The sequence below is a fragment of the Bufo gargarizans genome, chromosome 7 (genome assembly GCF_014858855.1).
Source record: "Bufo gargarizans isolate SCDJY-AF-19 chromosome 7, ASM1485885v1, whole genome shotgun sequence".
Lineage (NCBI taxonomy): Eukaryota > Metazoa > Chordata > Amphibia > Anura > Bufonidae > Bufo > Bufo gargarizans.
Window position 1 is genome coordinate 114104328 of NC_058086.1, and position 15662 is coordinate 114119989.

The 15662-nt window shown below is 46.3% G+C and overlaps 1 protein-coding gene across 1 annotated transcript in view; it reads left to right on the forward strand.

The window, feature by feature from the left end:
- Positions 1-15662, forward strand: part of TPR (translocated promoter region, nuclear basket protein) — a 190365-nt gene that overhangs the window by 92972 nt on the left and 81731 nt on the right. Inside the window, 8 exon segments of the mRNA XM_044300517.1 lie at positions 8129-8291; positions 8452-8586; positions 8818-8958; positions 9059-9227; positions 9645-9811; positions 11198-11350; positions 13102-13218; positions 13639-13842. Of these exon segments, the coding sequence (XP_044156452.1) occupies positions 8129-8291; positions 8452-8586; positions 8818-8958; positions 9059-9227; positions 9645-9811; positions 11198-11350; positions 13102-13218; positions 13639-13842 (1249 nt within the window).

Below are 15662 nucleotides of genomic sequence, written 5' to 3' on the forward strand. Positions count from 1 at the left end.
ATTAGGGGCGGTGTCTTCTCTCTGGCAGCTCCGACCTGCGGTGGGCTTCCCGCTTATTCTGAGGGCCTCCAACACTGGAGGTATTCCTCTAGCCTACATTTAACCCACTCCGTGCCGCTTTCTCCACCGGACACCATTTTACATAAGCGCGTGCTCCTTTCACGCTACCATGACGTGTCCTGGGGGTGGAGCCTCAGCGCTTCGCTCTGGTGCCTTCCTCCGCTTTCTGAGAAGCTCCTGCTGCTCTCTGCTCCCTCCGGTGGATGTCTGTGTGTTGCTCGGTGGTAGGATTTTTTTAGCCCTTTTTTCTTGTCGGGTTGTGGTTGCCATCATGCCTAAGCCTGGGGCCTCCTTTAAAGCTGCCAAGACCTCTTCTCAGATGGCCAAGACCTCTTCTCAGATCCCAATGGGGTCCGTACATCTGGTTGTTACCCTCCTTCCAGAGGCAGCGTAGTTGCACTACCACTGGATCCTATGCTTTCGGTACCATTACCCTCCTTCCGTAGTGGGAGTATATGCACTTATTCTGGGTACTGTACATTCTGGAGCATTACCCTCCTCCTATAGAGTACATGCTCTGGATCCTGTACAGACTATCGCATTAACCTCCTTAGGCGGAGTATTGCAGTTCCACCGGATACCTTATGTCCTGTTGCATTAACCCCTCCGCAGGCGGATTAATTGCTTTCATACTGGATAACCTCTGTCCTGTCGGCTTTCCCTCTTCTATTGGGGGATTAGGTTACTTTAACACTAGTGTTTTAGATTTCTGTTTTTGAGATCAGTTCAGGGCTCTCAAAATCGGTCCAAAACGGATCAGTTTTGCCCTAATGCATTCTGAATTGAAAAGGATCTGCTCAGAAACTTGCGGCGGCAAGTTTTGTCACATCTGCAGTTCTTTAGCCCTTGCTATCCAGACACCATTTTCAGTTTGTCTTCTTCCAATCACTATTCCACTGAGTTTTGTTTTTTTGTTTTTGTTTTTCTGTGGTTTTTGATCCATGGGCACCCCTCTTCTGGGTCCAGGCTATGTATTTCTCTCCTGTATCTTCCACAATCTCTCAGTTGCTTCTGGTGACTGACTTGTCTTCATTCTTGTCCATCATGTTTATATTCTGTGTGCTCTCCACTTCTGAAGTCTCCGAAGCCGTGACTTATATTCCCTGGGCTGTTCTTTCTTCTGTCCAGCCAGAGCCTCTGCGTATTCAGCCACTCGCTGGCTGGCCTTCCAGGGAATGGCTCTTCCTGTCCCTTTTGAAGCGTTCCTGGTGTATCTTTCCCCCGCATTTCTGTGCGTGGCCTTATAACCTGCTTTGGATTCTGTTCTTGTTCCCTCCCCATGGTACTGCTCTTTAACGTTCCATGGTCTTGTGTCCGCCAATGATACAAGCGAGAAAATAGGATTGTTTGTGCTTACCTGTAAGTTTCATGGGGGGAAACTGCTCTGACCCTGTATGTGCATTGCTGGTTCTCCTTTCTTTTTGTTTTCTGTTGGCGGCTCCCACAGCTTTTTTTGTACAAACCGAATAGCTCAGTGTCTGCAGGAGGGTTATAGCTGAGAGAAGGTTCCTTTTTTTTTTTTTTTTTTTTTTTTTTTTTTTTGCTTGGTGTCGACTCCTAGTGGCAGGTAAGCACAACAAATTCTATTTTTGGAGCATTCTGTTCAGTTACATTTTGTCCCCATTGACAATTAATGGGGACAAAACAGAAGCGTTTTTTTTCCGGTATTCAGACCCTATAATGGATTTCAATACCGGGAAAGATAAACGCTAGTGAAAGTAGCCTTATGCAGGCATACAGTGTGGAGGACCGCCACTCTGTCTTCTGTTTTACACTAAAGGGAAGATAGACGAGCCCTAGCAAAGGGACCAATGGAAAGGGATGGGACATTAATGAAAGCTGTTATAAGGTAATTACAGAGCTTTTGGCAATCACTGACAGGCTAACTCGGTTATATGTGCCTAGCAAACTACCAAATAAAGAAACAAGATTTTTGTGAACTCGCCTGTAAAATCTTTCTCGCCGAGTTCATTGGGGGACACAGAACTGTGGGTATAGCTGCTTGCTGCCACTAGGAGGCAACACTAAGCTAGAAAGTGATAGCTCCTCCCCTGCCAGCTATACCCTCCCCAGCCATGAGAGAGCATATCAGTTTGTGCCCAAGCAGTAGGAGACTAGAATGAAACGTACAGAGAAACCACTAGAAACAATTAATGCCTTTCCCCGGCAAACCATGTGATGGATCATGTGATGCGCGCAGTGACGTCATCACAGGTCCTTTACCTCACAGATGAAGACAGAAAAGATGCTGGCTGCGTGAACAAGTGAATTAAGGTGAGTTAAATTTTTATTTTATTTTTTAACCCCTCCAGCCCTATTTTTAGTTAGCATTCTGTATTCAGAATGCTATTATTTTCCCTTATAACCACGTTATAAGGGAAAATAATAATGATCGGGTCCCCATCCCGATCATCTCCTAGGAACCGTGCATTAAAATCGCCCTGCATTCGCACTTGCTTGCGGATGCTTGCGATTTTCACACAGCCCCATTCACTTCTATGGGGCCTGCGTTGCGTGTAAAATGCACAATAGAGCATGCTGCGATTTTCACGCAACGCACAAGTGATGCGTGAAAATCACAGCTCATGTGTGCACAGCCCCATAGAAATGAATGGGTCCGGATTCAGTGTGGGTGCAATGCATTCGCCTCACGCATTGCACCCGGGCGGAAATCTCGCCTGTGTGGACTCAACCTTAGGGTTCTAACCACGTCCAGCTGGTGGAGAGCCGCTCCCTCGGATGCAAAGGAGATGGACAGAATGACGGAAGAACGATGTCTTCGTTGACGTTGAAAGCAGAGACTACCTTTGGTTATAAAGAGGGCATGGGACGGATTACTGCCTTGTCTTGAAGCAGAATAAGGAAGGGTTCTTCACAGGACAGTGCTACCAACTCTGAAACGTGCCTGATGGAAGTGATGGCCACCAGGAATGCCACCTTCCAGGAAAAAATACGGAGGGGCACTGTGTCCAAAGGCTCAAATGAAGCCGACTGGAGGGAGGCCAGCACCAAGTTCAAGTCCCACACGTGCAAGGGTGGGAGATGAGGAGGGACGGTGTGGGCCACTCCCTGTAGGAATGTCTTAACCGGAGCCTGTATTGCCAGCGGGCACTGGAAAAAAATTGAAAGCGCTGAAACTTGACCCTTCAAGGAACTGAAGGCAAGGCCCAAATCCATACCAGATTGCAGAAAGGAGAGGAAGAGAGAAGTGTAGCGGGGAGGAGGCTACGCTCTTCACAGAAGCGCAAACGGATTTCCAGGTCCGGTAGTAGATCCTGGACGACACAGGCTACCTGGCCTTAATCGTGGTGCAGATGACTGTCAGAGAAACCCCTTTGCTTCAGAATGCCTGGCTGTTTCAACAGTCACGCTGCCATATGTAGCGGCTCTAAAAGCTGGTAAGACGGGACCCGGAGAGAGATCTGGTCTGAGCGGAAGGCGCCACGGAGTGTCTCCCAGGAGACTAACGCCGTCTGTGTACCACGCGTGACAGGGCCAGTCTGGAGTGATGAGCACCGTTTGGGGTGCCCTCAATCTTGATCCTGCATAAGACTCTGGGCAGGAGGGGGAGAGGCGGAAACACATACACCAGAGAGAACCCGTCCCATTGTGCCACCAGTGCGTCTACTGCGTGTGCCCTTGGATCTCTTGTTCGAGAGAAGGCGTGGAGCTTGTGGTTGAGTCTGGAAGCAATCAAGTCCATCCTCTGGTTGACCCCACCTGAGGCAGATCTCTTGAAACACCTCTGGGTGTAGAGACCATTCCCCCGGGTCCACTGTCATCCGGCTGGTATCGGTTTGTGATGACTGTCCATGAGATCGGAAGAAAGGATTTTCCAGAACCCAGGGTTTGGGTCGAAAGCCACCACCTGAGTGCCGACTGCACCTTTGGAAGTAAGACTATGTGATGGTCCAGGGACTCCGACTTGTCCCAAAGGGTTAAGATTGCCAGCTGAAGTAGCAGAGGGTGAAATTGAGCAAACAGAACCTCTTCGAAAGAAACCACCATTGCCCCCAGGACCTTCATGCAGAACTAAATTGACACAGACCGACGAAGGGATAGCCTCTTGTCCTGAGGCAGGCGCACCGCTGTCGTGTCGAGGACCATACCTAAAAGGTGATCCATCTGGCAGGACGCGGTGAAGACTTTTGGAAGTTCACCAACCACCCGAACCGTGCCATGGGATACAGGGTGATACGCAGGCTGTCCTTGTTCTGCCCAAAGGACGGAGCTTTCACCATGATGTCGTCTAGATACGGGATCAGGGCGATGCCCCTGGTCTGAAGAAGTGCCAGGAGAGGAGCGAGAACCTTTGTAAAGACTCGCAGCGCTATTGCAAGACCAAAGGGAAGGGGCGACGAACTGATAGTGGTGGGGGCCCACTGATGTGCCAGAGCAATTGGGACGTGTAAGTACGTGTCCTGAATGTCTATGGAAGAGGAATTCACCCCATTCCAGAGAAGCAATCATGTAGTGAAGGGACTCCATTCTGAAGTGTTGCAACCGGTTCAACAACTTGTGGTCCAGAACCGGGCAAACTCACCCCTCTTTTTTGGGGATGACAAACAGGTTGGAATAGAAACCCGTGAATTGTTCCGCCAAGGGAACTGGGGCAATTGCACCTTGCACGAAGAGAGACTGGATCGCCTCGAAAAAAGGCTGCTGCACGACCTTGATCCCTGGGAGGTTGGGAGGGGAAGAAACTATGTGGAGGAGGGGATGTGGGCCTGCCACGCTTCCTGGAAAAGGAATAGGAGGCGCATCTTCATGCGGGGGACTGCTTGCTGGACAAAGGACTGGCAGGCTGTGTCCGCGGACGCCAGGCAGGTTGAAGCCCAAAGAAGGGCTTTTTGCGCTGGTCCTGTGTGGAGGTTCTGGGAGGAGCTGCTGCTGCCTGGCGCGTGTCGGTGAAGCGACGAAAAGACAGAGTCCAGGCATTAGTATGCCTAACGAAAAACGTGTCTGGATTTGCCCTGTATGAGGTGGGTACACTTGCCACCCGTGGCTTCGGAGATGATTTCATCCAACCGGGCCCCAAACACCCAGGAGCCAGCAAATGGAAGCCCTGTAAGTGACAGATTTGACGAGGCGTTTGCTGCCCAAACTTTCAGCCAGAACTCTCGTCTCAAGGTAACCGCGAGAGCCGATGAGCGAGCATCCAGAGACCCTGCGTCTAAGGACGCTTCGCAGGGGTACTTCCCCCGCCTGTGAGATCTGTAGAGCCAAGGACTGGAGTTCAGGGAGTGGAACATCCGCCACGATGTCCTGGTCTAGCCGTAGTGCCCACCCCGAGACCACCTTAGTCACCCAAGTGGAGGCGAAAATTGTCCGGAGCGCTGAGCCACTTGCTGCGCAGATGGACTTCGCCCAAGATTTCTTTCGGAGATCAACTGGATCCTGAAGGGCTGAGTCATCAGCCACTGGGATGGGGGTGTGCTTTGCCAGGCATGCTACCGGAGGATTCACCTTGGGAAGTAAAGACCATTTAGACACCCATTCTGCCTAAAAGGGATACAGTAGATCCAGTCGCATTGAAGTGCTAAAGTGACTATTCGGATGGTCCCACGCCTGAGCCACGACAACTGAAAAGTCGTTGTGCAGGGGTAAGGCTTTAAGAGTTTGTCTAGTACGGAGAAAAGACACTTCCTGGTGACTCGTGGATGGGGAGTTGACAGTAACTAAGCTGTCAACCATGGAAGCAATCTTGGAAGATTGTTCCGGATCCATATCAGAGTCTGAACCACCAATCTCCCCATCGGACAATCCTTCCCCTGGTAGGGAGGACCCATGGAGGGGAAGGGATGCTCAGGCGTCAAGAGGATTGCTGTCCTGTTCTAGTCTGTTTTGTGAGAAGGTCTGCCCCGAAGGCACTCTGCGGAGGAGGGTGTGATCTGCGCAGGTGGAGATTTATTGACCAAGCGACCCATGAGAGAGTGGGGGTGGATTGGGATATCGTAGAAAGGTCCTCCACTGCCCAGGATAAGGACCGTCCAACTGACATGCAGGGGACCCAGGTCCTGTGTTCCCTGATGGAAGGTGCTGCCGGCTGAAGCTGGATTCCGCTGTGAAGCTGCGGTCTTGCAGTGTGCTCCAAGCTGTAGCAGGAATCGGAGCTCCGCCCCTTCACTTCGGAGTGGGAGGCGCAAGTTGCGGCCTAGCCACCCTGGAAGCTGGGGCATTAATTTGGGACATCTGGCTGGCAGTCACTCGCCAGAGGAGCCGCTAGTCTGTCCGTGCCGCGGGCATGCCTCCCCGTGGGCTGGGAATCAGAAAGCATGGGCTGGAGCCCAGGATCGTGTAGGTCTGAAACGGGACTGGGGGCTAAAGTTGGGGGCACCGGAACGGTAAGGCAGGCCCCAGGAAGCCAGGAGGGTGCCCTACCAGGGGATCAGTGTTGCCCATGTCCCCTATAGAACACCAAAAAAGGGTCTGGAGGTATCCTAATCTCGGCCGAAGGGATGGCGAGTGCAGATAATACTCGCCTATTCTTGAGTACTCACCCCATCTTCATCCTCTTCTCTTCACTGCTCCTCTGAGTTCCAGCAGGGTCACCTCTTCAGCAGCTGGTACCCGAAGTGGCAGGAGACTGGAATGGCGGGGGGTCTCGCCGGATCAAGGTGACACTTAGGCTGGCGGCAAGCAGGAGAGCTGGGCTGCCCTGGTCCACCTTTACTTCTTGGGGAGGTCGGGCGGTGAGGGATTTCGACACAGACCTTGCTCCTGGGGTAGATAGAGGGTCTAGGTGCCTCTGTTTCCCCCAACTAAAAGGGAAAGAAAAAATAACAAAAGGAAGCTGCCCTGCAAGCAGGGAGGTCTGCCTCTTACGACACCAAGCTAAAAACTGATGGCTCCTCCCCTGCCAGCTATACCCTCCCCAGCCAGGAGAGTTCATATCACTTTCTAGCCTAGTGTTGCCTCCCATGGTTCTGTGTCCGCCAATGATACCAGCGAGAAAATGAGGCTTATACCCTAAAAGAAAAAAAATAATAGTAATATATTAAACGTTTTAAAAATTCTGAAAAAAGGTCTGTGTATGAGCTCTAATTGTTTTGCTGTGGTCAGCTGAAGAATTGACATAATGTTCTTCTAGTGAGTAGGCTTTGCTCAGAGGCTGATGTCACTGCCACGCGTGCTACCATTATTACTTGGCCTGTTTGAATAGGGTCACATAAGGCTACTTTCACACTAGCATTTTAGTTTTCAGTTATTGAGATCCGTCATAGGGGCTCAATACCAGATAAAACGCTTGTTTTGTCCCCATTCATTGTCAACGGGGACAAAACTGAACCGAACGGAATGCTCCAAAATGCATTCTGTTCCGTTTAGTTGCGTTCCCATACCGGAGAGCAAACCGCAACATGTTGTAGTTTGCTTTCAGTCTTGGGATGCGGAGATCTGGAATGACCCCCAATGCAAGTCAATTGGGATGGATCCATTTTCTCTGCCACAATCAAACTGATCCATCCTCAATTGACATTCAGTGGAGTTCATGATATATCCGTCTTGGGTATGTTACAGATAACACAACTATTTGCATCCGTTATGAACTGATCTGGTTCTATTATCAGTAATGGAAGCGTTTTTGCTGAGCCCTGCCGGATCCAGTAAAAAGTTTGAAAGCGGCTACGTTTTATAACCAGTTCCTATTGGCAAGGCAGGTTTTCAGTCAACTGAACATACAAGTTAAGGCGCGTGCACTTGACCGTATGCCCTCCGAGATATACGGTCCGTGAGTGGGTCATAAGTCCCGGAGCGGCATACATCGTTCGCATGGGAGCGCACAGCATCATAGGTTATTATGATACTGCACACATCGGGCCGCCCGCGGGACTATCCTCCTGCACTCATATATTATAGGAGTGCAGGACAATAGTCCTACGGGCGGCCCGATGCTCACAGTATCATAGTAACCTATGATGCTGTGCTCACGATGTATTCCACTCTGGGACATATGGTCCGCTAACGGACCATATATCTCGGAGGGCATTCGGTCGTGTGCAAGGGCCCTTACTGTGTGAAAATGTTTTATCAAATGTTATTACTAATAGTTTTGTCATCGCTTCAATAGATATGAAATGCTACAGGATAATGTGGAAGGCTATCGCCGTGAAGTAACCTCTTTGCAGGAAAAATCCCAAAAGCTTTCTGCCACCACCCAAAAACAGGAACAGATCATAAACACTCTGACGCAGGATTTGAGAGCAGCCAACGAAAAGCTAGCCATTACTGAAGTAAGTATTCAGCTGTTATGTGACAGGAATTTTCAGTGGATATGTATTAGACATTTCTCAACGTCCATATAATTGTTTACTTCTGGGCCTTGTTCTGGCTCATCAATGTGGGTAGACATGGAATACCCCAATATATATATTTATTTATTTCCGCTATAAGGTAAGAGCAGAAAACTTAAAGCGGGAAAAGGAGCTTTTGAAGATGACTGAAAATAGACTTGCCCAAGAAAGAGATTCCTTACTTGTTGAGCAAAGGGGTCAAAACTTGCTACTAACAAACCTCCAGACTATTCAGGTTAGTTAATATATTATTTTATTGCTTTTTTTCACACTTTCTGTGATTCTTGTGCCATATAGCGCTCTTGATATTAGAGCTGTATGATATGCATTTATTCTTTGAGCAGCAGATTAATACTGTAGCTGTGGCTGTCTTCCATGAGATGCCATCTGGATATTGTGGTTTTATTTGATGACTGATCAGGGATTTTAGTTTTTGAATATTTTTATTTTTTTTTATTTTTTTTAGGTCACCCTCGAAAGGTCTGATGCAGAAATTAGACATAGATATACCAATCAAATAGAAAAGCTGGAGCAAGAGTTAACCCAAGTTAAGAAGAAATTGGAGCATGAAATAGAACAGAAACACATCACTGGTAAAAATCAAGATGTAAGTTAGCACTTCCTCTTGCTATCTCTTCCCTCCCCCAACCCCCCTTGCATGGATAAACGTTGTTGGTTGTTTTTTTTTTTTTTTTTTTTTTTCTCAGGTTCAGATTTTGGACTTCAAAAGACAGTATGAAACTGAAGTAAATCTACACAGTAGTACAAAAGAACTTCTAAAAAATTCACAGAAGGAAATTTCGACACTGAAACAACAACTTGGTAATTTTGAGGCACAGTTGGCATCTCGCTCAAGCCAGTTGTCCTCCAGCAAAGGTAATGTTCATTACTTTAAAGGGATTTTTCCAAGATATTTTTACTGATGAACCATCCTTTGTATAGGTCATTAGTATCTAATTGGCATGTGTCCGACACACGCCTATCAGCTGTTGTAAAGGCAATGGTGCTCGCAGTAGTGCCATGGCCTTCTAGGCTTTGCTTAGGTCATGTGACGTCACGTCAAATGGATAGCGCTATGCTTAGTGAGCAGAGATGTCCGCGGCACTACTCTTAGCACTGCTGCCTTCTCAAACAGTTGATGGGTGGCGTCCCTGGTATCGACTACCACCTATAGGATATTGATGAGCTATTAAGATATTTCAGAAAACAGTTTTAATAGATGTGTCTCAAATCAAGAAATTATAGGTCGCAAGGCCGTCAGTTATAATATAAACATTTTCCATCTCCCTCTAGATACAGATGACAAAGGTGAAGATATAGAAGAGCTAAAGACTAAGCTGCGACAGTCTGAAGAGTTAGTGAGTGACCTTAAGGAGAGGCTGAAAACTAGCACTAGTAATGTGGAGCAATACAGAGAGGTGGTGCTTGGCTTGGAAGAGTCTCTCAATAAGGAGAAGCAGGTACAGTAGAAATTTAAATCGAATATATATTAAGCTATAGCACATGGCTTTAACCCTTTAAGGACCCATGCCGTAGCTGTATGTTATGGGTCCGATCACTAAATATGGCGCCCTCTCGCACGTGCAGCGGGTGCTTTAGGCTGATCACATACATCTTACCCTTCAGATGCCATGGTCAAATGTGACCACGGCATCTGCGCAGACCGGAACAGGAAGTTGAGCGCTTCCGGTCCGGTAACAGCTTTCCCCGGCTGAGATTGGAGAATCTGTTACCTTGCGCTAATTGACCGAAGCCTCAAGCAAGCTTCAGAGTCAATTAGATGTACATATCAATACAGACCACTAGGTGGCAGCCTTGTATTGATATAGTGCAAGTGAAGTCTTCGATGATGGCTATTTAGCCATCACTGAATACTATGGGCAATCAAATGATTGTCATGTCAGTTATTGTCACCCAAGGTGACTAAAGAAGAGAAAAAATAAGTTTTACAAATAAAAAAAAACTAAGTTCAAATGCCCGCAAATAAATACTTGCTCATGATTTTTTTTTTTTTTTTCATTGCTTATCTCCACATGCAAAAATGCCCATGCTATTAAAATATATAACAATATTAATGGCGTAGCGGGGGGGAAAAATAAAAACTGCCAATTTGCAATTTTATTTTTGTCACTTCAACTACCCAATAATTTTTTCATAAAAAGTGATCAAAAAGTTGCACACACTTAAAATTGGTATCACTGAAAAAAACAATCGGCCCGCAAATAATGAGCCCTCACACAGCCCCATACACATAACTACACTGTTATAGGGGTCAGAATATGGTTATGAAAAAAAGTTTGAGTATTGAAACGCAAGACAAATTATGTGTGTTATCGTAACCATACTGACCTGGAAAATGAGGAAAACAGTACTGCATAGTGTACAGTGTAAAAAAAAAAAAATATCTGAATTGCATTTTTTACCTGCTCCCTACCTACTACATGGTATGCAACCGTAAATGGTGCCATTAGACATTAAAACTTCTCCCACAAAAAATAAGCCCTCATAAGGCTATGTGAATGGAAAAATAAAAAAGTTAAGTTAGGGCTATGGGAAGGCGGGAAGTGAAAAATGAAAACGCAAAAATGGAAAATCCCAGGGTCCTTAAGGGGTTAATTAATGTCTTGAAAATCCTGCAGTCTTGATGGGTTGTCTCTCGTAGCTATGTCTTGTAGGTTCTGGGATTAGCTTTCTTTTTAACGTTGCATTTAATTTTAATTGTATTTAATATTAAATGTACTAATCTACATAGTTCTTATCCTCTTCAGGCGTTTGAGTCACACTAACAAATAGATTGTATTAGTGTCTTTCACCTTAAACTTATATTATAACTTGATGTTTTAAAGATAACTGAAGAGGCGTGTAAAACCATCGAATTACGAATGAAAGAGGCAGCCGAGTACCAGGCACAACTTGAGAAGAAAATGATGGAAGCAGAAAAAGAAAAACAAGAGCTTAGAGATGAAAAGCACAAAGCTATTGAAAACACGGAGCAGCAGGTATGTCGACTGTTTGCAGGCATGATACAGAGAGCAATCAATTTTCACAATATGGATAGGATATGTTTACATGCTGATGGCTGGAGTCGTGGGTATGTGAGTGCAGACACGTATGTAAGATGTATCCATAGCCCTCCCCCGCCTTCCCCATTCACATGACCGATTCCAACAGTGTTTATAGCCTCCATGAAGCATACACATTCATATACTTATTATTTTTGCTATGTAAGGCCTTGTTCACATCACCGTTCAGCCTTTCCGCTCTCCTGCTCCGTTTAGAAGCAGGAGAATGGAAAGGACAGATTCTGTACATAACTGAGCCGAACGGAGCCTACGGACCCAATAGACTATAATGGGGTCCATTAGGTTTCCGCTCAGAGGAAGATTTTTGAAGCGGAGACAAAGTCCTGCATGCACTACTTTTTGTGTCTGCTCCAAAATCATCTGAGTGGAAACCTAACGGACCCCATTATAGTCTCTGGGGTCCTTGGGATCCATTTGGCTCAGTTATGTGCCGAATCCGTCCTTTCTGTTCTTCTGCTCCTAAACTGAGCAGGAGAGCGGAAAGGCTGAACGGTGATGTGAACAAAGCCTAAATTGGCTTATTCTTTTCAGAGACAGCCACAAAAAAATACACTGAACAGTAAAGGTGTGTTTATTGTTAAATCCCTTCGATACCAGATGTGTTTTTATTTTTCTTCCCAGAGCCATAACTTTATTTTTTTTATTGACATAGCCGTATGAGAGAGGGTTGGGAGGGGGGGGGGGGGGTGATTTTTATTTTTTTTTACGTTTTTTGTTTTTATTTAAAAAAAAATCCAGCAGTGGTGGCTGTGCTTGCACACTGTATGGAAAAGTCCCATCCTCTGCTGGCCTGTGGGGTGCGCGCATGGGCAGCAGCTCCCATCCTGGAAACCTTGTATCTGCGCTGCAGTAGCAGCCATAAACGTGCAGTGTATAACGCGATGGAGAAATGAATCAATCCAGCAAAGGAAGCAATATGGACAATCACAATACATTTAGTCAGTTACATTAATGTCCATCTCATAGTGGCAGCAGTTATGCCCACGGCCTTGCCTGTGTCCCTGCATGAACAGAAGAGAAGGCTTTATTACTGCTTACTGTTGTCTGACAAGCCTGCATAGTTCTGATGGTCTTTCCCCTTTTCCCACCGCTGATTGCAGCAGGAAAAATACTGTAAATCAGCTGTTGGGTGGGTAAAGAGCTCCTGGGTCTTATGAATATTGGAACTCCTCAACTAATGCTGCGCATTGAAAAGCGCCAGAACTGGCTGGGTCAATTAAAGAAAGAGACCCCAATATTTTGCTTAAGTGGGTATTCCCTCTGGGACATTGATAGCATATTGCTTGGATAGGTGCAAGTCTTACTTATGGGACTTACTCCAATGTCCAAAAGGGGCTCCCTGAACTGAAGGGAGAGCAGCCGTTCACAGCTGTGGAAGTTCCCATAGCACAGAATGAAGAGCAAGCTGCGCATGTGCTGTGTGCTCCTTCTCTTCATGGGTCCCATTCTGGATACAGGAGTGGGACCCACTACATATGGCATTATGATGGCGTATCCTAGATATTTGCCATCAATATCCCAGATAGGACAAGCTCTTTAAGGGTGATTATGCTGCTGACAGATTCACTTCAGTAAGAATTTCTTAATCTCGCCCGATTGATTCCTTGTGTGGCCTTACTATATTGGATGTTGGCCTAAATTTTTTCCCGTTTTTTTTGCTTCACAAGCTTTCACAGCTCAGACAAAGTCTTTCCACGCTCCAAGGGGAAGTCCAGTCTGCTCTTCAAAGGGCCACTACTGCTACAAGCAATGAGCAGAAAGCAAAACAGGATTGCCAAGAGCAAGTGAGTTCAGATTATTTTTCTTAAAACTTCTTCTTTTTTTTTAAAGACGTTGTCTGGGTTTGTCATGTTGATGACCTATACTCAGGTTAGGCCATCAATATCAGATCGTCAGGGGTCTGACACCCGGCACCCCCACCACCCCCTCTGATCAAGACGGGAAGAGACGGCACGCGTTGTGTGCACCTGCAGACTCCTTTCTCTTCCTGCTCTCCGCTGCATGTCTATGGGACAGCAGCAGTGGACAGCAAGAGGGAAAGATGGCACATGTGCATGCCGTCTCCTCAAAAAGCTGATCGGCAGGGGTGCTGGGTGTCAGACTCCCGCCGATCTGTTACCAATGACCTAACCTGAGGCTACGTCATTAATATGTAAAAGCCCAAACAACCCCTTTTAATTGTCGTCTTATCTCCCTAATAATAGGCAAGAATTGCTGCTGAAGCGCAGAACAAATATGAACGTGAATTAATGTTGCATGCAGCTGATGTAGAAGCTCTTCAGGCAGCTAAAGAGCAATTGACTAATGCTGCTGCCACACGCCAGAAAACAGAGGAAGCAGCTCAGAAGGCAGAAGCCGAACTCTTAGAGTGCAGGGCATCTTGGGAGGAGAGAGAACGTATTCTAAAGGTAAGGTTGTCATGTGACATGATATATATGCTGAAGTAGTTTGATTCTACCACACCACCCCTAGTACAAGCATTAATGTAAACAAATCTGCTACAGAGGTTAGACCAGGATTCTCTTGCATGAACGGTTCTAATAGTGTCTAAGCAGAGCAGTTTATTACATATTTTCAAATTAATGGGAAGCCTCATTTTCTGCAGCTGCCAAGAGAAGCGGTCAGCAGATTTGTAATGAATGTACAGCCCTTTAATTACATGGATTCACTAAGTCCTTCATATCTAGCCTCCACAAAAACATTTGATAACTTGTATAGATTGTGTATTTTTTTTTTCTTTGCTGGTGTGACAATATTGGGGTTAATGGTCATATTTCAAAAATGCACAATGAAATGCAACTGCATGTGAAATACAAGTTTTTAAATTGAGTAAAGTCCCTATGTGCGCCTTTTGAGGCAGTTTTTATTGTATTTTACTTAAAAAAAATTCAATTGATTTTTATTAAAAACTATTTTCACAAAGGGTTAGCTGTGTGTATGTACTTTCTCTTTGTGCCTTATCTCTAAATTACTAAAAGGTCATAAACAGTTATTTAAGCCACATTATTATCAATACATTTTTTTTTTTTTAGCTATAGTAAGTGTTTAGGAGGTCAAAGATCAGAGCCATCAGACGAACCTCCTGACTAAGTTAAAATACAGAGTCTGCTGCTAGAGAATCTCAAAACTGTACAGAGAAAGGGGCTCAACATTTTTAATAAAGACAAATTGAAAACCTTTTAGCTTGAAATTAGTCCAATGCAATAAATTGAAATAAATGAAAGAAACTTGACCCCAAAGTTGTATACATTCTTTAATTTAAATATTGCATTTCAAAAATGCTAATTCCTAGAGAAAGATCTGTTCAGACTCTGTGCCAGCAAGGAGTATTGGTAGATTTTCTCCTCTCCAACTTGTGAATCGTGTCATATCAATGCCAGTCGTTACTAGATTTTAGTGGATGATTTTCAGGCTCCTCAGTCTTTAAAATATTATAAGAGAATACTTATTCAGATAACTTTCTTAGGCCTCATGCACACGGCCGTGTCCCGCGGCCGAGAGCGGACCGTGGAAACCCGGCCGGGATTCCTCCTGACTGCATGAGCGCACAGCGTCATTGGTTGCTATGACGCCATGCGCTTCATGCAGCCGCTGCTGTACAGTAATACACTAGTATAAGCAGCGGCTGCATGAAGCGCATGGTGTCATAGCAACCAATGACGCTGTGCGCTCATGCAGTCAGGAGGAATCCCGGCCGGGTTTGCACGGTCCGCTCTCGGCCTGGACCGGGAAGGAGGTTCTGTACAGTGGTTCCATTAACTACCTGGAGAGTGTTCTTGAGCTTCCCCCATCAATCAAGTTGGCCTCTGTTTCCCCCGCCCACATTCTCCTGGCACTGACTGGAGCCTCCGGCTCCTACCATCACATCTGTAGCTTCCTTCCCAGCAACCCCTCACTTCCGGTCAGCTGGCCGGTTCTAGTTTTTTGGTGCCTCGGCCCCTCCTGACTGGTGGAGGGCCCTCTACGGGTCCCAAATCAAAGAAAAATGCACCAAGATGTCCCCCCTGGATTGGTCCAAGGCCTTTTTGTCTCCCCCCCACCCCCTCTGTTTAGGTTTCTCCTCTTTGCACTTGGACAAAGACAGGAGTATTCTGTCCTGCTTCTGGGACTCAACTCTTCAAACAGGTGGACTCTGCCCAAAGTGGCACCTCTCCACTTAGCAAATAGCCTGCAGGCGGTATATTTAACTTGCACAACTTAAATAACATTCCACTGCTGCGCTCCTTAA